General features: G+C 40.4%; 2 protein-coding genes across 4 annotated transcripts in view; both read right to left on the reverse strand.

Moving 5' to 3' along the window:
• Positions 1 to 12,005, reverse strand: part of LOC121903918 (aminopeptidase O (putative)) — an 80,722-nt gene extending 68,717 nt beyond the window's left edge. Inside the window, exons 1-6 of one of the 3 annotated variants that reach the window (XM_042421332.1) lie at positions 11,920 to 12,005; positions 9,656 to 10,562; positions 9,205 to 9,374; positions 8,039 to 8,285; positions 6,979 to 7,192; positions 6,350 to 6,474 (exon numbers count right to left, since the gene is read on the reverse strand). In XM_042421332.1, the coding sequence (XP_042277266.1) occupies positions 6,350 to 6,474; positions 6,979 to 7,192; positions 8,039 to 8,285; positions 9,205 to 9,374; positions 9,656 to 10,521 (1,622 nt within the window). In that variant the 5' untranslated portion in view covers positions 10,522 to 10,562; positions 11,920 to 12,005. The other 2 variants (XM_042421333.1, XM_042421331.1) reach the window with 2 other exon arrangements.
• Positions 12,006 to 12,873: 868 nt separating this feature from the next.
• dock8 (dedicator of cytokinesis 8) overlaps positions 12,874 to 25,537 on the reverse strand; it is a 53,480-nt gene continuing 40,816 nt past the window's right edge. The window contains exons 37-48 of the mRNA XM_042421013.1: positions 25,106 to 25,264; positions 24,887 to 24,987; positions 23,376 to 23,568; positions 22,575 to 22,718; positions 22,199 to 22,330; positions 21,671 to 21,805; positions 21,136 to 21,225; positions 20,251 to 20,487; positions 20,004 to 20,147; positions 18,759 to 18,865; positions 16,161 to 16,331; positions 12,874 to 14,731 (exon numbers count right to left, since the gene is read on the reverse strand). Coding sequence (XP_042276947.1) covers positions 14,680 to 14,731; positions 16,161 to 16,331; positions 18,759 to 18,865; positions 20,004 to 20,147; positions 20,251 to 20,487; positions 21,136 to 21,225; positions 21,671 to 21,805; positions 22,199 to 22,330; positions 22,575 to 22,718; positions 23,376 to 23,568; positions 24,887 to 24,987; positions 25,106 to 25,264 — 1,665 coding nt within the window. The 3' untranslated portion in view covers positions 12,874 to 14,679. The remainder of the gene's footprint in view (positions 14,732 to 16,160; positions 16,332 to 18,758; positions 18,866 to 20,003; positions 20,148 to 20,250; positions 20,488 to 21,135; positions 21,226 to 21,670; positions 21,806 to 22,198; positions 22,331 to 22,574; positions 22,719 to 23,375; positions 23,569 to 24,886; positions 24,988 to 25,105; positions 25,265 to 25,537) is intronic.

Raw genomic sequence — 25,537 nt, forward strand, 5'->3', positions numbered from 1 at the left:
ATTCAGTAAGGGTGCGAAGTGATGGGGAGTCATGGCCAAGAGTGAGACTGACGTTGGAAACTAGGGCAGGTTAAGATTATCATCTAATCTATTTAATTTGCATTTTGTGGTATGCTATTATATTTCATCTTCTTACCATTTAAGATGGTAACAAGCAGCAATGCCTTTCCTTAAAGTTAATGATCTTTCCTTAGTGATCAGCTTTATCTTTCAAATGCTACTGGTTATGCATAATTCATCCCACTATTGTTGACCATTTTCTACAGTATGCAGGTTTTTAGATTTATTTCCTCAGTCCAAGGGAAGCATCAGTTTCCAGTCATTTCAGTGCATCGTGAAAATCAACTTGCAGAAGTCTGGGACTTGTTATCCATCACAGTGAACATTACGATGCAAAATTATGTTATCGGTACATGGTAATGCACCTTTGAGCATTCACCACTTTAAAGAGCCTTCCGCAGCAGTGCATTCAAGGTTGTTCAGACATCCAAGAGTTGAGGCTGCCACTGCATTAATGAGCTTTGCTGTCAGAAAATCAAGCTGAGGAGACTAACAATTTCTTGCATTGAAAAGGTTGCTGTTTGGCTACAAGTCTGAAATAAATACACTCCTTGCAACTGTATTACAAAGCGGGAAGAACATAACTTTGATTTTTAAAAAAAACTAAACAAAAAAAATTAATGTAACAACAGAAGTAAACCAGGTTTTAAAATGTTGATTTTCATACCATACTGAATTTAATGAAAACCAATGTGGAAGGCAGGAAATCCAAACTTGTGGTAAGCGGTGGGAAACTGCGGCTAGTATATGTGATTTCCAGTTAATGGGTTAAAACATGCAAAACCATGGGTCTGGTCCTATAAAAGATGAAAAAGAGCTCAGGTGGCACACTAAAGAGCTCCAGGGCAGCAGGGGATTATCCTGCAGGGTACTGAGTCCCTCCGGCACTACAGCTCACTGCTTCCTCCCAAAAGGGAGCAATGGCCAATGTAACTTCCTGCTAGCCCATAAACAAACAACGCAGTCAACTGAAGTCAAGCTGAAAATCCTCCAGTGTCACTTAGAGAGGTCAAGAGCCATACACCAGTCATAATTTTTACCTAGTGCCTGTGACAGCTATATGGCTGCCTCATTTGGCTGTACTGCAAGTAGAACTAGCAGTTTAACTACTTGATCCTTCCCCCCCGCCCCCCCCATTTTATTTCAGGCAGCCTCCACCTATGAGTTGAGTGTTGCTTAAAAAGAATTGACCAAAACAAGAGGATTAGGAATTTAATATCAGTGCATATTATTTTCATAGTTGGAGAAATATCAAAACTATTTTGGCAATAAACAGGTCTGTAAGAGGCCTGTTTTAGCGATGTGTTTCTGTGATTCTGCTTAAAAAAACCCAGCAACAATCAAGGAAGCTGGTGATAAAAGTGCAATGAGACGTGCTGAGAGACAGATATGTTTGCAGGTTTATCAGAGCCTGCCATCAAGTGCTGTAGTGCAACCCTCCCTTCGCCTGCCGACGAAAAATCCCAACAGCAATAACAAAAAATTGCACATTGATCTTGCTCAATTGTGACTTCAGGAGAAAATATGTTAACTTCTAAATGTTAATTTCACAAAAAAAGCAGGTAACAGACAATGACAAATGATTTGTGTGGCATTCCTCTGACATCATCCCATCGTGCTAAATACACATCCTTACACCATTATTTGAACAATACGTGCATTCATACAAACACAAGCACAGGAATCTGCTTGTCTACAGTGAAGCAAAACAAAACCCACATCACCCACACAACTAAAAGGCCCATTTCAACACTTGTGTCATTTCCCAACAAAATATGGGGAAACCACCATTCTCTCAGGGACGTCAGACATCTCTTCATTTGGGCACGTTGAAAACACAGTGATCTCTGATTAGTACTACAAGTCCAGCCAACGCTTTGGGACACATAGACCTCAGCTTCAAAGAGTGGGAGGAAATGCCGTGCCCTTCCTGTCACTCCCATTCGGAACCAAATGACGTGGTTGAGATGCAATGAGGTGATTACACATTCACATAAAAAAAGAAAAAAAACAGAATGAGCTAAGGCACATAAAAATAAAAGCACACACACACACACACAATACTAATTACAAACGTTCAGGATACAGCGGGAGATCTGACCTTGACAACGCTGTGCAGATTCATTATATTTAGAGCTTCAGTTTATAACATTCCCAATGTCATTCAATCACTCAGGACAATGAGCTTTTTTATTCAAACTGCAAACTGTATTAACTTTGAGGGATTCCCCAACTGTGCTTACTGACAGCATACATACCTTATTATTTTTTTCCTCTCATCTCAGACACCTCTTCATTCCTCATTCTATCTACTCTATCAATGTTTAACCATACTGTATTTTTCTTCCTCTCCCTTGTTGGCTCCTCGATGCCTTAAATGTTTTACTAATAGCACGAGGAGAGGTAAAACTGCTGCTGCTGCTACATTCCACAATCTCAGGCTGTTTTGTCATAGGAACCAACAGAGACGGGTGGATGATATACAAGTGTACAGAGAGACAGAAAGAAAGAGAAAATATTGTTTGGCACAATGTTAGAGTATGCCTGTTGCAAGCTAATATGCATCTGTTGACTATTTGGACTGCTAAAGAACTCCTGAAGCCAAAGTAGAACATAAGAATTATGTTGAAATATAACTGATTGATGCTCTCATTGTTACATAAAACAAAGTAAAACTGGTTATAGAGAAACCTATGAACTACTAAACTACATTTGCGCATGCCTAGTACCCTTTGTGTGTGTGTGTGTGTGAATCAGAAAGCCTTGTGGGTGCACAGAGTACGTGGCACAGCCCTTGAATGCAGACCTGCCCTTACTTGACTTCTTAATCTTCGGTTTCCTGCCCTCCCTCTCCGTATCTCAGTATAAAAACTTCACGCCACTGTGAATCCTCCCCTGCTTCGCTTTGGCCCTCCCTTCTCTGTATCACACTACAACAGCTTCATGCCTCCTTGCCACAGCTCTTTGGCCCACAGCCCCTCCTCTCCTGCTGTTTCCACTGGGGCACTGCACAAAAACTGCGCTTGGCTTGGTCCCAAGCACTGGGGCCCACATACCTCCCAATCTCTAGATTAAATAGCGCCAGTCTCTGAAGTCCTTCCAGGGGCTAATGGCTTTTGTTGCTGGGAATAATCCACACATCCTCTCCCACATCCTGGGGGTCCACTGGCCTGTCGTGAACCCCGCCTTTACCCTCTTCGTCTCATCTCCATCTCAATCTACACTTCCATTTTGGCTGACCTCCCCGCCTTCCTTATGACACAAACCTGTGGTTAAGTGCGGGGGCATGCAGAACTGAACCACCCGCATTGAGGGGAGGATGCAGTGAGATGACATAGGGTTGAGACCCATGCAGAGTTTTATAGGGAGTCAGTGCAGGTGCTGTCTGAAGCTTAATGAAGGCCCTAAATCTCTTCTCTGTCATCTGCAGCTAACTGGGGTTTAAGCAGCCAGGGCAAGAAGGATAAGTGCCTGGGAGCTATCCTCATAAGGAAAAGAAAACATCCGTCAGGCAACAGCCACAGCAGAACAGCCCCTGTGTTAGCGCTTGACGTCCGTTCAAAATAAATACAGCACGGAGAAGGATTTTCACAAGATGAGGGGAAAGATTTTTCGTAGATCAAAGAGCACTCTGTGTTTTGGGATACAGTTGTCGTAATAAATATGCAAAGTTGAGAATTAGGTCCAGACTGTGACCCTCTTGTCACCGTCTGTCCTTCAAAATGTCTCTGATTGAGACCACTTGGCTATAACGTCAGAAATTCACCCAGAATACATATTCAGGTATGAGCTCATATCCTGTCTGGGGTACTTTTCTCCAGGGAGGCCGCTGGGGGAGAAAAGAAAGGCAGACAGAGAGAAAGTGAGACTGTGGTTGCAGACCGCAGACAGTGGGACAACGTTCACTGACCACCCTAATCAGTTTACTTTATCAACACAATTTTAAAAAGGCCAGACACTGATGGTCTTTATTTTGCTTCAATTTCCAATTTTAACTTCATTCATATGTCTACCGGCTGACTTTCAGTCATATCTACAAGCATACCATATGCCAGCTGAAAGTACTATATTGCAGAGAAAATATAAAACTTGATTTCCAGAGAAACTGTCACTATGGTAGAATGCTAGAGGCCAGACTGAAGAGTGATCAACCATACAGAAAAGTTGAGAGGACGGAGAAGGACATCAAACACAGGAGGCTGAAAGACTGAGGAATATTATGGGGGCAAAGAAAGTCAGGAGATGAAATGATAGGAAGAAGAGTGAATGGTGAAGAAGAAGTAACAGAAGCAGACCGTTGCCAGTTTTTGGGATAGAAGGATGACAGAAAACAGGGGAGAGTATAGTAATAAAAAGGGATTTATTATGGAAAAGGTGTCAGGCGTTAGAGAAGATGGCACAGTAAGGGTGAAGGGAGAACAAAGAAATGTATAGAGGAAAATTATCTATAGTGCATGAGACAGTGAATCTGTCATCCTGCGGCTTTGCGCCCACACACCTACCCCCAGACCTCTACTAAAACTGCACACAAACATACATACATAAATACACACAGGTCTAGTGTGGACCAGAGAGCCTGTAGACCACCTGAAACTACTGCTGGTAAGGGAGAAAAAAAAGATATAACACAGCAGACTTTTGACTAGCTTGCTGAGTCAATTAAGCTGTACCCAGAGTAGAGGTAAGCCATTTCTCTCATCAGGAGGGTCAGGGTTTGGGGTTAGGGGTTAGGGTTTGGGGGACTTTGACGTTGTTGGAAAAATGAATGAAAGAAGAAGGAAGAGCCATGTTAGGTTTGGAAGAAGGTCTGGAGAAAATATAGTGTAAACTTTGGATCAAAGTGTCAAATTCATGGCTAAATTGTAAAAGTGCAAAAAAAAATCTGTGAGCAGGTTAAAAGATGTAGCGGGAATTCATTACTGCAGTAAAAAATGGGTGGAATAAAATTTGGGTTAGGGGTTAGGGGAGAGAGCTGTTTGGAAAGGTGGTGAGTTTTGGGAATGGGATGAAGGAAGGAACTAGAAAAAGAAAGACTAATGACTAGGGTTAATGATGGGACAATGAAAGAAGACTGAGACAGAGTATGCTAAAAAAAAGGTCCTTTGTGTGCAAATGTGTATGCGCTTAGATTTTGTCTTTCTTCAGTGCAGTGCTGCTTGATTATTTTTCATGTTACTGAAACCATTTCAGTGGTGGCAGTATTCAGTGTCTAATTGAAAACCAAAATGACAGACATGCTAGCAGGTCAGACGATAAGTCCCACAGGCCAGTGTTAAAAACGGTTATGTTTGGGGGAAAAAAGAGAAAGGAGTTTAGAGGGAGTTACGGTTGGACTATTGAATTCAGTAAACATTTTTAATGTGGAAGATTTCCACAAAGAAGATTTAGACATGGTGAGGGGGATTTGAAATGTGAAGTATGCCATTAATCACACTACCCAGAAATGTTCTACTTGAAAAAAAAAAGAGAAAACAAACAAACCAGAGGCAGAGCTGCAGCTTTGTTGTGGCAAAGCTTGTTGTTTTCTTTACAATTTGTAGATTATTGCCCTTCTAAAGAATGGTCTCCATACACCTACAGTACCAGCCAAAAGTTTGGACATGTTTTCTCATTAAAGGGAATGGGAACGTGTGTCCAAACATTTGAGTGGTACTGTATTTTAAATGCAAACCAAGAAGAGTACAAATCCATTGAAAAATATTAATCATTTACTTCAACTTCCTTGCACACTTGATTGTAACCCTGTGTCTAGACAGCAAACCTAGCATGAGCAGCACATCAGCAGAGCAGCAACAGCAGCGAGTGCTCCATCTATGTGTCTACACGGGAGGCGTTCAGGTGCAATGTTGAGCGCAGGTCATCCGTGTGTTGGAAGCGCTCAGAGCCCAGTACACGACTGTTGTGACACGCATGAAATGGAGGAAGATAGACTTGAAGCGTAAATAAATGCTTCAGGTTGCGCTTACGCTCGTGAGATACGACTGAAACGTGAGCCTGCATGGAGTCAGTACAGACAGCTGCATAGATTACAATGAGAGTCTATCTGTTGCATGTGACGTGTGTGTGAAAAACACATCTGACACGCTTCCTGACTAAACAACATGGGGTAAAGGCTAGAGTATCAGCCAAATACTCTATCTCACAAAACTATCGATTTCACGTATATTTTTTTTAACCTATTAGCCTGTTGGTCACTGTAGCTGTCTCTGTGTAATTTGTTCTAACTTCCTAACTCTACTCCTTAACTATACACCCTTCACCTTTCTTCCAAAAACCTGGGTGTCATTACCTGGCCATGCCCAGACTGGAGAACCCCGCTGGTACAATGAGAACATCAAGGCGAGGAAATGGATGGACTCCCAGAACAGAGTTGGCTGCTGCCAAACATCGTGGCAACAATGGGAGGACTCCAATCTACAAAAGGAAAGCAATACGTTTCTTTTTTAACAAACTAAAAAACAAATGACAAATGTAAAATTGCATGTTTTAGCTGAATCAGATTTTTGTATATTGATACAAATGAGTAGCATAACAGTAGTATAAACATTTGCTCTATCACATACTTTTTAATGTTTAGAAGTATTAAGTCAAAAGCAACTGCTCTTTACTGTTTGTTCTGGAAGATGTATCGCCACACATCCAAGAAGCTTCATCAGTTGAGAATTTACTGAGCTGGCAAAAGCCTTTGACTTAATACTTCTAAATGCTATTCCAGATTGAAATTCCCACTTAGAGTATGAGGAACATTTTAAGTGGCTGTCAAGGGAATACAGTCTCATGCTTTTACCATTCTGCCAAGAGATGTCAGTTGAAAACCGTTGGCATAGTGACACAAACATTAACTGATGCTGACTGTCTTTTCTAACCATGTAAAATATAATTATCTCAAGTCTCAGTGGCTCATTGTAAAAACTCCACCTGGGCCTTCTGCAGCAGGGAGACGGGGGCAAATACACGATGTGGAATCACCCGCTGGGACCCCGCCGACCGCTCAGTAAATCGGCAAGGGTAGTCGCCATGGGAACAAGAGATGCTGTCATCCACCATGTCTGAATAATCAGTTACAGAGAGCCTCTCATCCTCAAGGGAAGAGTAACAGAATGCAGAGTCTGAGCGGGTGGTCTGGTCTCCGCTGTAACAGATTAATTCAGAGAAGAAAAGTTTAATTCAAGGTTAATAAAGACAATTTAATGAATTTTCATTTTGAAAGAATATACTGCACTAGAGGGAGAGAACCAAATATGTAGTGCGTCCAGTCTGTCTGCGCTAAGCATGGAAATAAAAGCAATGGAAATATGGAATATATACTGTACGTCACAAAAGCAAACCACAGTGTTCCCAAAAATATCGAGGTGCCGACATGCAATCTCATTCACTCTAAATCCAATACCCAGCACCAATTCCATCCTTAGTATAAGAACTGTTCCAAGGGTTTCGAGCGACGTCCAAGTTTCCTTCCAGCCATTCACTGAAAATAAAGGCCTTCCTTGTAGCGGGAGATTCCAGGGGCCTGCAGCAGGCTACGGGTGGACTGCTGCAGGAGGAAAACCATGAGGGGAGGAGGAGGAGGATTACTGGAAACCACTGGCAGACCTGCCAACCTGCTGGGCAGTGGAGAGGGGACCCCAGCCCAACTCTGCCCTGCCCACAGCAAGCCAGCCCTCTCTGGCCCAAGCCTGCACTTTATATCCTGTACCTCTATAAAATTTATGTCAGCTTTACTATTTTGGTCTCCAAAGATCATTTCTGCTGGGCACTGAACCCAATGTAATATGTTATAAGCTTTAATGTACTTGTCATAAAAAGCTGATTGAGTGCTGCACCCTATCCATCACCCTAACTTCACCTGCACCATTTTTGGTATGGCGAAAGGAAAGTTTCAACATGGAATGTTGAAGGCCCAGACTTGGGTTAATAACAGTCTGGAGAGGAGGAGGTCTTACAAGAAGAAAAGAACACAGGAAAAATAATAAAATACCTGCCAGTCTGGAGCGTAGAGCCCTTTACTACTTCAGTGGTAGAACTTCCAAGTGAGGACACAAGCCCAGCCTCAGTCCATTCCCCAGCCCCAAGTTTGGGCTTCTTGCCACAATCCATCCTGTCCCTCATCTCTTTTTCCAACGCTAGGGGAATTTCTGCTGTGACTTGGCGCCAGTGGCCCACTGCCAAGGTGAAGGTGGATGCAGGCATGGGCATAGTGACGTAGTAATTCCAGATTAAGAAACCTACGGAGAGGAGAAGAGAGGTAAGAGACAAGTGGATGAAAAATTCATACTGTAGGGGAGAAGGGAAGTGGAAATCAGTTTAGATGACAGAAAGAGAGAATGGAAAGAAAGATGAAGAAAAAAGTAGGCCTGATAATCAGACTGCATTGCCATTTTATTTTACTTCACTAATATCATATCTATAATTGTGTTTTTGTTTGGGAGGGGTTGTTTTTTCATCCAAACCAACCAATCAAACCAAAGTGACAAGTGACTGCCAATGTCATTTTCAGGTAGCTATGAAGCTACAGTACCAGTTACTTGGAGCAGTTAACTTAATGTTTTTTATTTCAATCAAGTTTAATCCACACGTGTTGGCATCTTGGTAGCAAATTTCTTCTTTTTTTGCTGTTTTTCTGGCTCTAACACAGCAGATGTTGTCATTCTTTTCTTGATCCTGCCTACCGAGGTCTGATTGGCTCAGTTGTTTTTCCAACCATGGAAACTGCCATCAATGAGCACAAAACCAGACCTACAGTATCTGAATCATTGAAAAAAATCTGAGATTTGGTGCCTGCAACCAGGCTGGGACAAACTTACTCCAAAAGTAAAAAATAAATTATCATTTGAAAAGTTTAGTACAGATGCCAATATCATACTTGGGTTCTGGTACCAATAATAACAAAATGACACTTTTCTCTCTATATATTGCAAGTTTTTCTAGAAACCCCTTTTTTCCATTTACATCTTCTGACTGAGTAAACAAGGCTAAATAGGCCTCTGTGACCAAGCATTCAATGCCAACTCTAAATACTTAAGACTGACACTTGTCCCATACAATTCAGTAATATGTACTTTTATTTCAGCTCAAATATGTAATTAATAATTAGCCATTTTTTCCTACTGGTTGTCACTAAATGCATATGAAATAATGCCTTACATGTGTCCCCATCCTCAATTGGTACAGCCTGCTCCTCCCCACTCATCAAAACCACACACTCACTGGGGGCCCGTACTGTTGCTTGCCATGTTGACATGGCAACAGGCGGTTCCTGGCAGGGAAAGAGGGCTCGGTTGTTGATGGGAGAACCGGCAGTGTAAACACACAACCTGGAAGGGTAAACAATGGTAAACTATAAACAACCCTCATTTCAATGCTCAAAGGATCCACCAAATACACACAGATACACGTAAAGCATCCACACACTGAGTATAATAGCCTCAGGCGTGTTTCTGTGAATTAATGAGTCTGTATTATTCTATTCTAACATGACAAGTGGCTGTAATTCAAGTAGCAGGAATGAGAGCTGCGGTGCTGTGACTTGCAAGTTTTTAAATATTTAAGGGGGATTCTAATCATACCATGAGACCACTGTTCTCCTGTGACTAACCTGTTGTCCTGGTCTTTGGTCCACCTCACGGAGCCTCCAGTTGGCCTCGTTTCATAGCAGATCCTGAGAACTCGAGGAAACTCCTGAGGGGATGAGACCCCTCTCTTCCTCACCTGCAGACTCCAGCGGTCTGTATGAAAATGCAAGGAGCTGCCATCCTGGACAGCAGGGGCATGGCTACACTGTGAAAAGAGCTGGTGCTGCTGCCTCCATTGGATAGAGGGCATGGAAATAATGTTCTGAATGAGGGCTGCTTGTGGGCTCACTGAGGAGACCCCTGTCCTCTCAGATGAGACCTCTGCTAGGTGGCTAAACATGGCTGACACAGAGGTGACATCCACTTCTTCGACCTTTGATACAGCGAGATCACAGCAGTCCAACACCAAGGTGAAATCACCGTCACTTGTGTTTTCCCACCAACGTGAGGACTGAATATTCTCAGCTTCTGCTTGAGCTTGCGTCCCAAAGATGGTCTCCATCCTTGTTGTAGCATTCCCAAATCCCTCCCTGTTTTTTATCATGGGCTCCTCCAGATCCACAGTTGCTGTACCAACTCTAGTCTGATCTAAATCTCTTGCATGATCCTTTATTGTATCCACCTCCTGAAAGCTACACAAAGATGCATCCTGACTCTTTTCAGCCTCCTGAGTCCCAGCTACGTCTCCAGCTCCACATTCAATCCCATTTTGAGGCCTAGTCATCACTCCAGAGCAAGGTTGCAGGAACAGAGTGACACTACCACTGATGACTTTCCTGTCAAAATGAACAGTCAGGTCTAATACATAGTGCTTGACTAGTATGTGGTTGGTATTGGCGCGAAGTGGAAGGTCATCTGTATCTGGATTTAGGTCCCCGTCTTGCTCCATATCAAATGGTGTTTAGCAAATTTAGCAAAGAATGACTGAACCTAGTGGGCAAGACCAAAAACAGGGGTTTATTTATTCAGGTTTTTGGTAACATTTTTGTAAAGACAAGGTACAAACTTTTTATTTATCTTAGGAGAATTGAATGAGTGTGTGTTTATGTAAGTTTCAGACAAAACTATTTGTGGATACCTTATAGCTTCCTGTGGGCTGAGGTAGTTACTTCGCTCTGTGAATTAAGTGTTCTGCCAGTCTACTGTGATGAAGCCAAATCTGTCAGGGTCTGTATACTCAAATCAAACTCAAGCTTAAGTGTCAAACTCCATCTGCTCACATAGTCCACAAATGATTCCTAATGGGAAAACTTGAGTTGCAATCCTGTTTTTATCTGGGTTAATGAGGTAGTAGTAGTAGCAAAACACCTTCTCACAGCGCTAGGGAACAGCTAACTGTCTGCAGAAGCCTATATTGGAGCTCTCCCGCTGTATATGGGTGTTTTTGCAGTCACAATCTTTTCCATTTAGCCTGCTTGGGGCATGAAGCAGGCTTGGCAAGACGGATGTGCAATTACCATTTACAGCAGGAAATCCTCAGAGGTTTCATTGCAGGAGTATATTCATAAGATTATGAGCACACAGAAACAGAGGATAATATCTACAGCAACAGGGGAAAAAAGCAGAAAAGCCAAATCTCCCATTACTGTCATAGGCGGGCTCAAAACAATCCCTCTCTAACCTAATTGACCACTATTCTCCTAACATGGTATAAAACGGGAACCTATCAGCTTGGTGATTAAGGTCCCTACGTTTCTGCATCCTGCATGGAATAATAAAAGAGTGAGGCTCCATGTTAGAGATGGCAATTGAGCTGCTGTGGGCTTGGTGAAGTACAGAGATAGATGAAAGTTATTAAGTTACATGTTACAGTGTCCTTGAAGGCAACACATAAGAGCTTGCCTTTGCATGCTAAAGTTAGACCGTTTAGATGGTACTATTTACATCGTTAAAAGGACGAAAAGTAGAATTTAAACTTTTAGAGATGGATCATAGTGAAACCTACACATACTCAAGTTGTATAATGCGAGTGACTGACAGCTCAGTAGTACATTGTGACTCATAAAAGACAAGCACAGAGACGAGTCATCTTGAATTGACGTCTACATTGTACGTTGAGTTTGTAGGCTAACTAACAGTATGACACGAGAGAGTTCGGACTAACTTTACAGCGTCTTTTATTTGGGTTATTCAAAACTCAACCGTCAAAACTACAGCAGCGGTGACGCGAGAAACCTCAGCTGCACTCCAGCTAACGGTGTATTAATCGACATGTCAAAAAAACCCTCCGTCCACATACTACTGGGCATCACAACCACTTGCCTGTTGTGAATGAAAAAGAACAAACCTGTATCCGTGTAGTGGAAGTCGCGCAGTGATGTCGTCATAATAGACGCGACGGCAGCAGATTGTAGTTCTTTCCTTCCCGGTTTCTTTATAGATGTTCCTTCCCGCCTTCTAACGTCGCCTTATACTTTACTTTACTACACTGTATGAATGTTCAGTTTGTGGGAAAAAATCTGTAGTGTGGAAGTCATGGATGTATTAAGGAGTTTTATTTGTCAGTAAAAAAAAAAAAAAAGGATTAACTTTCTGCAGTAACTGTTATCACAAAAAAATCACCTATATATATATATATAGCCTATATGTGTGTGTGTGTGTATGTATATATATATATATACACACATATAAATAAATGTAATAAACAATAAATAAATAAGAATGTACAGTAGTGAGTATTTTGTGGTCTATTAAGATTTATATTACCAATATTTACACATTTACACATACACATTTGTTAACCATAATAATATATGAAGACATGACATTAAATCTGGTTAGAATCTGCAAATAGTATAATAATCTACTGATTACCAGCAAGTTTTTTTTTTGTTTTTGTTTTTTTTTTAACAAAATGTCACAGTAAAATAAAAGGGAAAAAATCATGGACATTTTCTGTGAACATCTACATTTTCTGTGTTAATGTTCCAGGGGATGTAGTGCAGGCTCCTTCAGTAAACCCTTTTAAAATGGACTGGAAGACTGGATAAATTCTAGTCAACAAAGACCTATCTATATAATTATAAAATTGATTTTTGATTATTTGTGTAAAAATTGTTATTTTAAGTAAGTATATTGTTTTGTTGTATGTTTTTTGTTTTGTTTTGTTTTTTGAGTTGCAGACTCTGGTATGGTGGATTTGTACCCTGTACCAGAAAATGTTTTATACATTTCCATAATAACAGCTAGCTCAAAATTAACAATAAAAATAAACACTGAGGTAACACATGTGCATATTATATTAAATTTTATTCAGATGCTCCACCAGCACTGTATGCATGACAAGTTAAAATTCAACATTGAATAAAACACAACAGATCTGAACATAGAAAGAAACTGATAAAGAAACATAAATGCAGTTTCCAGTGGTTGAATGCCACCAATATGTCTTTTTACACCAACTTTCAGCAGTATACTGTATGTTTCAAAACTGGGTATACATTTTTAATTAATACTCACAAATAATAACCAATCTGTATAACTTGTCATCTTATTTAACCATTCTACAAAAAGTCCATAAATAACAAATGTGCCTGGAAACAGCGGGGAGGGGGGGCAATAAAGTGAGTATTAATAATGTAGATAAAAATGTATACCCACTTTTGAAACACCAAGCACATTTACATCACTGTAATACAGTGTGAGCTATAACATAACACCAATGAAATGAGCCTTTTCATGGATGTCAAATAAAATCAGGTTGTTACTAGTTAACACTGCAATGCAGTAGTAAATTTCTCCTCTGGAATGTATTCGGACATGTGGAGTAAACATAATTCACATTGCGAAGCACGGTTGTGTGGAGTGACTTTCCAAAATATTGCATCTCTGGTTAAGGATCTAAGTTCCAAAGTAAATAAGGAAGAAATCAAATTTGGCACTGTGTGTATCGTAGGAAGTGCTCTATTTACAAACAGGTACTGAAACTACTGGAACATACACTGAGATTGTTACAGTACACTCAGGCACTGAATCCTGTCTACTGTATTATTTTTTTCAATTCATATCATTATTGCTATTATCTAAAAATACATTTCCGTAAAATAAATTGCAAAATAGTTTCTCATACCTTTGTAAACGTTTTTATAATTATCTGATGCAATACCTTTACTATATACAAAATGTGGATTTAGAAATAAGCTATATTTGTTTTAGAGCCTCGGATACGTCTATCCATCCCCTGTGAAATTACATCAGATAACTCGTAATAAGTTAAACTCTTCTATTAGCTAAATGGCCAGATACTGTGTGTCTAACAATAATAAGACTAGAGTGGCCTTAAGACTCAACACAGGAAATTGTATCCATTTTTCCAATGCCCAAATCCATCCACACTCTTGCTGCTCTGAATGGCATGTCATGCATAGACACCCAGAGTGGAATTTCAGAGGCCCTTTAGCACATAACAAAATCATTTATCATCACTGAGTGCAAAGTGACTTCAGTACGGCACCAAAATATCCTACTTCAAACACTATCTGAATAAACACACATCCATTCACACATTTACACTTACATGCACACAGGACAGTATCATTATTGGCACACATACAGGCCCTGGGCCAGCAAGAACCTCAGAGAGGAACTCTAGTCTGCTTCTTAACCAACCCAGAGGAAATGTTTGCAGCATTATTCAGACTTGCAGTTATCTAAAAAAGGAAATCAACAGAGCAAAAGCATCTGAAGATTTTACAGTGAAATGCTCAATAAGCTACACTTTGCTTGAGATTCCCATCCCCCTATTTTTATGTGTTCACCCTGTTTCCTCCTTTTGCCTACTGTAACAAACAACCATGAAATCATAAAAAATGGAAATACAGCAGCCTGCATTTATAAACACTGCTGGATTTTTGAGAAACTGATTGTGTGAATCCTCCATCGTGGACACGATGTACTGCTCTCATGCAGAGGAGTACGAGGGTATCACCAATAGTTCCCTTCCTTGTTTCTCTCCTCTTTTCATCTTATCTCCTCTTTTCCTCTCTTGGTTGTGTGACAGCCTCCCCTTCCTCTCTGTAGCGCTGTCTCTCAGACGAGCAATGGCATCTCAGGAGTTTTCCTCCGGAGCTCTGCGGAAACTCAGACGTTTGAAAGAATCTCTGTGAGAGGGAGAGCACAGTGGATTGGGGAAGAAGGGAAAAGACAGAAACAAAAGACAGGGAAAGATAAGGAGGTGAACGAATGGTCAGAGCAGGTGGGAGTAGGAGTAAGGATATATAAATGTTTCCAGTAGGAATTTTTGTAACCATTACTCATTCCTTACAACCTGGAATGACAAAAAGACTTTCACCAATTTCCAACAGAGAGCAACAGAGCTTCCAAAAGTGGTGGCCATTTTTTCACACTTAACTCACCCATTGGCTACCCTGATGCTTCACCAAGGCCCAAGTGTGAGACATGAGTGTCCAAAATCCATACTACACACTAATTCTTTGTTCTGAGTATGCAGTGTTTACACTAGAAAAGTGACCAAATAATACTCAAAACAGTCAGTATGCAACTAAAAAAAATCTTGAAAACTTGACATGCAAATGTGCTGTTGATTGACACTGTTATCCCTCAATGCAGTGCATAACGGGAATGCAGTGGAGCTGGAAAAGTGTAAACATATTGTTGAAAGGGGTGTGTGTTGGGACGGAGGCAAAAAGAACAAATGAGAAATCTGAAAAAGTAACTATTACATTTTTATAGTTTAAAGACAGTTTGATTGCCTTTGCATGTCGCTCGTAATGCATAATCTCCTGTTAGTATAAAACAGTAAAGCATATTGATTTTTTGTGCTAATCTGTTGATTATTTTCCTGATTAATCAATTAGTTGTTTGGTCTATAAAATGTCAGAAAATTGTGAAAAATGTTGAGCACTGCTTCCCAGAGCCCATTTGAATATCTTGTTTGTCCACAACACAAAGATATTCAGTTTATTATCATAGAGGACTAAAGAAACCAGAAAATACTCACATTTCAGATTATCAAAATAGTTGGCAATTAATTTAATAGTTTGCACCTAATTGATTAATCAACTAATCGTTGCAGCTCTAATACTAACTGTAAAAAACAATATACTCTAAAGGTCAGTATTTAATATGGAATTGGGACACTGTGGCTACTGTATAGTCGTACATGAGATGATTTTGTATCAGATATTTAGATGTATTTTGACTTGAAATATGCTTTCTTTGTTACAGTAACAGTTGTTGTTTCCCTATTGTTAATATACATCTTAATTCAAGTTCATTTTATTTTCTCACTCAATGAGAAATCAGTCTTTATTAATACATGAATTGCAATTTGTTTGTGACATTGTTCAGCTCTGTGTTGTGTACCGTGGCTCTGGTTCAGCTATCAATATTTGTAGAGGTGACACGGACAGTGCGAATGGATCTCTGCTCAGTTCAATTTGTTCTCACTTTCCTTTGGGTTCAGCAATCATACAGACTGATAAAAAGATCAATATTTTGTGTTTTTTTGTCACCTCAGATTCTCTTGTCAAAACAGTATCGGCTGTTTGACTTGGTGGGTCTGTTTACCTGTTCTCTAGGCGAGGCCTGATGATGGGTTTATAGAGCTCAGGAATCTTCCTCTCCAGCATGGGCCTCAGGTTCTCTTTCAGACGGTTGTAGTTCTTCTTCAGCTCCTGCTGGTACTCCTTCTGGTCTGATGCGATCAGGTGCTTATTCTTCTCAACTGCCTCACCACATCTGCAGAAAGGATAGGATAGAAAGAAACGCAGAGAAGGGTGGAATCAGTTTTACAATGTGATTGCTTCAACATTGAATGAGATTATTTAAGAGAGCTGAATGTACTCCTTGACCTTTTTATACAATGTAATAACCTCAAACTTAAGAACAGCTTCAACAGTGATTCTATGCAAACCAATCTAGCAGTAATCCCTTCTCTATCCTCCAGCCTTCAGAAATGCACTGCACTGTTTCATACTAACTACGTCCTGTAACAACTTGACATAAATTGGACTCCAAATGAGTTAACAATGTACTTGACTGTAAGAAACTCCTATATGCCGATTAGATGGTTCCAAGTACTTCCACTAGAATGTGAGCTAAACTGTAAATGACCCACAAGGCCATTTTCAAACACAATCAACAGAGCCGCAAAGGTAAAACTCCACATCACAAAGGACTAACGAATAACTATTCTATCCTATTTGCTGGAAAGAGGAAAATACCTGATGATAAGTACCACAAGCTCTGAGCTACAGCAAGAGCAGTGTACAGGTATGGGGTCTGCCCACAGTCCTCCATTACAACATGTATAATGGCTGACATACAGACCAGTCTGCAGGAAATCACAGAGACTGGGATGATTACAAACACATGTCTGAGTTTATCTCTCAGCTTTTAATGAGGGTAATATGGAAACTGCATTGTCGTGTAACAGTATACAGTAAGTACACAGAGCAATGAGCATCAAGGACAATTCCCAAGAGTAAAGGATTTTCCAAGGCATAAAAAGATCTGCTGATATGAGGCTGGCTATCTGACGGCTTGGTTTGAAATGTAGAAAATGAATTCTTCTGATGAATATCTACAATATTTAACTATCTTCATTTTTTACGAATTGACTAAATGAGAGTCCTCTCATCATTAAAAAATATGTCTGGCCTGGATCACTTGTAGGTTTCTTGACTTTTTTTAAACTTATGGTTATCACTGTGAGTTACTGGGGCCAGATAATTTCTAATTTGGGTAAAGGGGAAGAATGCTGGGTCGAGTTGACGTGGGACTTACCTAAAGTGACACCATAGCTGAGTGTGACAGTCTAAAACACATGTTGATCGAGTGGAACATTTGCTCCACAAAAGGGATCCACTTTGAGTTCCATCCCATTTATATGAATTAAGGTAGACTATTAAATTAGAAATACCTCTCAATATAACCCAATACAGGTCAATCACACCACAAACTACTCCCAAATGACCAAAAAATAAATCAACACCTCTCTAAAACAGAAAAAATGAACATTATAACCTTCATGAAGGTAGGATGAACTGCAGCGCTGTTGTATTATGCTGCATGAGTTTTATTAAGATGTACCTAATAAACTGGCAGGTGAGTGCATATAATAGGAGACATTCAATTCAACAGAGAAGAAGATGACCAATGTAGAAAACAGTTTTTCCTGAATGGATATTTTTTTTATAATAGCACTGTCAAGAAGATTGGCATACAAAGGGTCCGGTGCCAGATCGCCTGGATTTAGGATAGAAAATAAACCTTTCTGGAATTACTGTAAATATTTGCCAACCTGCTTGTAGCAATCAGGGCAGCTGGAATGTGACATGGGGGTTAGAAAATGAAAACCACCTTTTGGAGGCAAAGGCACATGCCTAGGAGATGAAAGCACACACATACAAACACTCATACACACACACGCCCGCAGAAGTACACACACCCGCACACACAACATGCTTCTCCTGCACAAAAAAAAAATCACCATATCCTCAGACACATTGCTGTGGGAAGGATGGTTTAAATTATATTCTGAATATACAAAATATAATGAAACTCTTGGGAACAATAAACCTTTGCAATTCAAAAAGAAAATCAGCTTAGTGATATTATGAGGAAAAATATCTTCTACTGTCATATGGGAAATGAAAAAATATCCCCTGTCACAATGGGTTATATTAATTCACATTCCTCCTACCTGTTTGGTTTCTTTAATTATCATCTGGTATGCAATTTAGTGGTGATTATCACTTCTATCTTGACTTCTTGACTGACACTCTGCTTAAACAGCAGCATATCAGTCTCCATCAGTCACAATTTTCTATGGTGCTCTTTAATCTTCCTACACTGACACCAGTAATCGTGTCTATATAGAGCATCGTGGAGAAGACTTTCACTCCCTCTCAGTCAAGTCTCAAAAAGATGACGCATTTTCTAAACAGAAATCTCTTTGAAGTATTGTTCTATATTTCCACCTACTAAGTCAGTGACTGGCAACGGTTCAGCAGAAGAAGCAGAAATGCAAATTCAAAAAAAAGTTGGTAAAGTCCTTCAGGTTTATGGCTCACCATGGAGGTTTTTGTTTTTTGGCCTTTTTGGAGTGTTCTTCCTCATTTTTGCCTGACTTTGGTGCAGTGTGTTTCTTTGATGGTATCTTACCTCATTATAAACTCTTTGAAACACAGGCGCAGTTTATTGTGGTGACGAAAGAGTTTCGGGTCCGCTGGGATCTCATTCAGGAAGACCTGGGCCACTTCCAACGGGCCCTACAACAGGGGGCGGAGAGAGGAGGAAAGGGACAAAAACAAAGAGACAAAGTTAGAGAGACAAAGAAAGAGAAAGCAAAAACAGAGTGGAGGAAGGAAAGAGAGGAGGTAAGAGAGGAAGTGTTTGAAAGTGTATGAAGAGAGGGGGGATGAGAATGCCCCTCATTCAGACAGGGGGAAATGACTTGCTAAGTGAATGCCTTATGCGGCCAAGGACCGAGATGCTGAACTAGAACATGAGGAAGAGATCAGATCAGAGAAGGAGCCATGATTAGCCTCCTGCATGGCTAATGTCACCACTAACCCCGCGTACACCCGCCATTTGGCTCCCATTTGCCCAGTATGAGATCTTGTTATCCTAACTTATATTCATCATAAAACCACAGCACGCTCGCACAGCGCCTACATCACGACAGGCACAGTTAAACAGCTCTGATTAGCATCATAAACGCATTGGGCCTGGGCCTCAGTCCTTGGTCTAAGCTGTGGACCCACACACAGAAACCCAGCCTCCTGTACTGATTACAGTCAAGAGTTATATGTTTACGGAGCTGCTGAGCATTAGCGTTATGTATACAACCATCAGGTCGGAGCGAGGGACCTGTCAGATTAGACGCTGGAAGATAAAGCATAGGGGGATGGAGCGGAGACGTTGTAGCTAGCTTCATCTTTACTCTAACATTCACCATGCTGGCAGGACCTGGAAGCTATCAGATCAAAGAGACCTCCGGTTCAGCATGCCGTGCAGCAGAGACATGAAAGGATAAGGGGCCATGAATTGACGTTTTAACTAAATCAGGGGAAAAGCAAAGGAAGGATTAGGGTTATGGATGGGGTTAAGGCTTTGATGTGTGATCACTGTCATGTCTCCCACCTGCACTCTGTGACTACAATGGAAACTGTAAATGTGATAAGATAAATAAAAGGTAAATTATTCTGGTTTTGTTTTCCCTACACATTAAGAAGGAGCACTCAGGGGACAAAGCGGGGCTATGATGCAAAGTGAAATCATTTTAGGGGAACAGCCATTATTTGGTTAAACATCAAGTAAGCGTCATTTCAACCTTAATACGAACAGACATACAGTAGTAAAAATAGAAGCAGTTTCACAAAAATCTGCACAATGCTTGTACATTACCTGGTTAACAGTGGCTCCCACAGAACCTTGTAGCAGCATCTGCAACATTTTAGCATCAGGCTGTTCTCTATGTGTGGCAACTGCTAGCTCTCTAGTCTTCTTCTGCATGTCTTCTATGGCCACCTCAATAGGAGTCAGGTCAAACTGGAGACAAGAGGAAGGTAATGTGTTATAAATGTGTTGCTGTGATCACACAAAGTGAGAATTATGTAAAAGCCGTCTTGGGATCCACTAGATTGGCAACTACCTCCTCTTTCTGGATGACGTTGATGCGAGTCTTGACGTAGGGGAAGGCGTGCATGGTGGTGAGGATGGTCTTCCTCTTGTACTGCTCGTTGAGCTCACCGCGCGGCCGTCCGCTCTTGGTGAAGGGCGTGGTGTACATGAAGCGCCGCAGGTTGAAGTTCTTCTCAAAGTTTGTCAGCCGGTCTTTCATCTCATAGTCATCAAAGTAGGGCTCCACAAACGTGATCTGGATATATGCCTGCAGAGGAGTGATGGTTTATTTTTTTATTCATATAACTGGGTTCTCAGCTCACTGTGACAAAAACATCAGTGGTTTAGTTTGTTGTCTATTTATTCATTTTGAGTGTACAGTGCTTCCTTCCCCTGGAGCCTCAGCCAGCAAGATGGGCACTTAAGGAGGACGCCATCAACACAGCGTCTATTCAAACTGTCCTGGACTGATTTTAGCAATCCTACCCTCTGGACTTATTTTTATTTTTAGGACAACCCTGTTGTCATTCATTTTTGGCTGGCACAAATTATGATGTGTACACACAAATCTGTTTACTTATCCTAAAAGCTTTTCAATATATGCAATATAGCAGACAATAATGAAAATGCACCCTGCACATAATCAGTTTTTTTTAAGTGTTTAATACTGCATATATCTAAATTTGTATGTTCTGCACATATGATGTCTACATTAGGAAATACATGAATGTTTTCTGTACATAAGATGTTTTTCTTTACATTTCATAACTACATGTCTAGACATTTATGTGTTTACTCTACATAACCCACATTTACTATTTCTTCTAATTTAACCAGTGGGGTCATTCATATTTTTTCAATTATAATAGAGAAAGATATTTAGGAACAATCAGTGGTGTGATAAAAGTTGCCCGACCTTGTTGGGGTTAAGCTCTTTTCTGTTCACTGGTGTAGAGTCCTTGATCATCACCAAAGTATCTTCTCCAAAACACTGACTGTAGAAGTTCTAGGAGTAGGGAAAATGTGTAGAAAAAGACTGTTCACAGTACAGTATATCACAGTTTTTATGCAAAAATCATACAGATTTCACTGCCATTCAAGCCTATTAATTAAATAAATGAAACATTCCACGAAGTTAAAGTTACTTTTTTTAAACTGTGCAAGCCAAAAATCAAATAGCAGTTTAAAATTTCATTTAGCAACGGATTCATGGCTTCTTTGATTCAAGACAAAAGCTGACACTGTGTTGCTCTTCATGCCATATTATTTTCATAAATCTCAGAAAAATCAAAAACAGATGGATGATTCTAAGTTTTACTCGCAGTCATCTATGCTGCAATCACAGTCTCTCTGTCACTATCAAGCTCTTCCAGTCCAGCCAGTCCTTTTCACTCCCACCACACTCACACATTGTTTCACAACATGCACGCAGACACTCACTCCTCTCTTACCTCCAGCCTGTGAGATATCTCAGGCAGATGTGTGATCCCTGGTTCCTTGTAAATGAATTCCCGTTCGTCTAGGTCTCCGAACTTGGCCCCATAAAAACCCACCCGGAAATAGGTTCCAAACATCCTCTTATGGCCCTGGATGGAAACAATGAGACGATTTTATATAAGTCTGTAACAACATCAGTATTATATTCTTTCTCATTATTTAATAGCCTTTTATGGGGGATTTCTTGTGAAAAACACTTTGAAGACTTTATTTTAAAAATTCTATATATGCCTCTAAACCATCTGAAAAAAAACTTATTCATGAGCAATAATGTTAATTGTCCTACTCAAAGACCTAAGTTGTCCGAAGTCATTTTAATGAAATATATTCTTATGAATGTGCTTATGAAATACTAAATAGGGAAATTTAGCTACCCAAAAGATTTTGAAATTGCTTTTTCATTTTGAAAATGACTTTCTTATTTCTATTTTAACCTTCATTGAATAAATGAAACAGCCTCTACAGAGCCTGCCAGTTATTACCTTCTGAATGATGTTATCAAAGGCTCTCTGTAGTTTGTCATGAGTGGATGTCAGTTTTCTGAAATCCCTGTGAGCCTCAAGGATTGGTATGATGATCTTGTAGACCTCATTCACTGCCTCATACAGACCACCCTGATAAGACAGCCATCAGTGCTGGTTAGCATGAATACATATATCGAGAGGAATTATTACATTTAACACCAAAAACAAAAAATCTAATTTTCTATGGCACCTTTATAGTTGTCATATTTATCCACTGAATGCAAATCATTAAGTGCACTTTTAACCACATAACCTGCATCTGTTCTAATCATCTTCTAAAGGTTTGTATGTTAACACTAAACATGCAATATGAGTGCAGCTTTGTTTGTCTCACATTGCTGAAGAGCTCAGCAGCCTGCTCGAGCAATCCCACCAGGCCGCTCTCAGTGAAGTAGCGCCCCGAACACACCCCATCCTCATCTGGGGACAGGATGTCATCTGACACTGCTGACTCCTCCAGCACGTTGGGGGAGATGTTCTGAGGAGAAAATCAGTTAGCTAATCAATCAATTAGCCCTCTTAATCAAATAATCAATCACGTGGCTGACTTTAAAAGGAGATGTTCTACAGTGGGAAATGGAACTAATTTGATGACCATCCAATCAATGACCTGTTGACTGCTGCAGGTTAGAATGTCCTGTACCAGAGCGCCACAGAGGTGTGTGCATGTGTGTGTATGTAATACAGCTCATCGATACCACCATCATCACAGTTACTGTTGTAACAGTTTGTTTTCAGTTCAGCGGAACAGTCTGTTCGCATGTTCCCACGGGAGCACATTTGCCTTTTTCCCCCCCTTCAACTTCAAAGGCGTCGTGTTAAGCAGTGCTACCGGGGGACCATATTTATATGTTGACGTTATGAGTGTACAGCTCCCCCCTCTGGACACATACAACCAAATTTGGAAATCATCCGCGGGGAGATGTGTGATGTGGTGTGTTGTGCATGGGGAGGGTTTGCCTCCGTTCAACAAAACAACCAACAGCCACAACAAACAAATGATGAATGCTTATTTTGTGCGGCTGTAATTGTTGCTCTTTTTTTTTTTTTTTTTGCTTTCAGTCTGAACATGTGTTTGTTATTAGTTCTTTACTAATTTGTTGTGTATACTTGTGTCTGTACTTGTGCTCTCTACCTGGAAGGTGACGCTGCCAACAGGCAGGTACTTGTGATCCTCCAGCATGCTGAGGTACTCGGCAACCAGGGCAGCAGCGTGGACCAGACACATGGCAGACTCAGTGTAACACTTCCTGTTGTTGTGCTTCTCAGCCATGTTCTGCAGCCAGGTCAGACGGAGGTCAGGAGACGTCTGGTAGCCCTTCGCTATCCTGAGGAGGAAGGGAGAAGAAGGGTATATGGCTTCTCCTTCATTTAACAAGGTAAAAATCTCATTGAGATTAAAATCTCTGTTTTGAGAGAGCTTTTCAAGACAGCAGCATAAAAGTTATGACAATAAATACAAAACAGACAAGATAAACAGGCAAGAAACTATCACACATGGCACAAAAGAGCATAAATACACACAGCATAAAACACATATTTTAATTTTGCAAGAGAAATCAAAATAAATTAGAGACAAGTTATTGCAGATGGTGCAGTGATTAAAGTTGTGAGTATGCTGCTGATAAGATAATGTATATTTTAGTAGTACAAACTAATTTGTGTTTACATATTTTGGTATAAGCTATGAGAAAAATACAGAGAGAGATCAATGCATTTGTCATGTGGAATAAAAATAAAAAAATTGATGTAAAAAAAACATCAATAAGCAGATGTAAAACATATATACCACACAAAATTGGAGGCCAATTAATATTCTTGACTGAAGTCAATTATTTAATTATTTACAGAATATGAGCAAATATATGTCTACATTTGGGAAGTGAATGTTTGAAAAGGAAATGTGCAACATGTGGGAAGATTAGCGTTTTTATGGGCAACAAAAATATGGAAAATGTGTTCCTGTTCTTGGAATGCACGAATAATCATTAGCCTAACAGCATGGGAATAAATCTAAAACACTCTGAATGAATTTATTTATAAAAGGAGGTGAGTCACTATACTATATTTATAAATGAATTCATGCATCTGGAGACCAAATGTATTCTGCGTCAACGACCTATGTGTGTTCGGGAGCTTGGAGGTAAATGTTGGGGTGAGTCTAGGTAAGCGTGTAAAGCTAACGGGTTATTCTGGACAGCTGTCAGACACTCACCAGGTGACCGAGACCAAAACCCAAACAGAAAGGTGCATGATAAATGACACATGTAGGTGACATTAGAGCATGTTGAGGTAAAGTGCCTACATCAACATACAGCACATGTATGCTCTCTTTGTCTCAGTGTTTCTCCTTCGTGCTTTCGCAGACACACACACGCACACACGCACACGCTTGTACACACTGTTTGCATTTGCATAATACACAAGGCCAGATCAGAAGACTAAACTGCTACCACATGGTAACCATAGTGAGGGCAATAAATAGAGACAAAACAAGCCAGACCACAGAGAAATAGAAACCAGCAGCGACATAGAGTGAAGCCACAGGTTGATGAGAGAGAGAAGAGGGGAGCGAGTGAGACATTAAGAGACACTGAGGACAAGCAGAGACATAAAGACAAGCTTTTGTGGATTTCTGTTTCTCACCTGTACATCAGGTCCATGAGCATCTCAGGATCTTCCTGGAATTCTCTCATTTTCACTGTGTCTGACAAAATACTGTTAAGGTTCCTCAGAAGCTCATCCACCTGAAAATACAAACACACACACACAAGTGAGAGGCGTGAGGTTACAATATAATGAACATCAGTAATGTAATAGCAAAGAATTGTTGAACTATGTGAGTGTGATTCTATTATTTTATACCTGTGAGGGCAGTTGAGTGTTTTGCATGTCAGTGTCCTCCTCTGCGTAGGCCAGGATGGTGCGAAGGGAGCGTCGTAAGTATTCATCCTGGAAGTCTGAGGACTTGCCCACCAGTGAGGCCAGAGACATGGTGACCTGCATCTTCACTCTCGAGAAGTTCTGATCAAGACAGAGAGGACCGCAGTAAATCTTAAGAGTTTTGCAATGTTTATCATAAAATAAGAGGTTCAAAATTCAAAATTCTGATGTAAAACTTCAGCTTAGCAAGGCTGAATTTCAAAATGTCTATAGATTTCTACAGACTCTGATATTATAACCACTGTGTGCTGCTCTGGATAAAAAAAAAGTAATATATTCAGCAGTTAGACAAGGCACTCTAATGTAATGGACAAATGAAGATAACAACAATGAGAACATTTCTTCTTCAACTAT

Source organism: Thunnus maccoyii, chromosome 9, assembly GCF_910596095.1.
Source record: "Thunnus maccoyii chromosome 9, fThuMac1.1, whole genome shotgun sequence".
NCBI lineage: Eukaryota > Metazoa > Chordata > Actinopteri > Scombriformes > Scombridae > Thunnus > Thunnus maccoyii.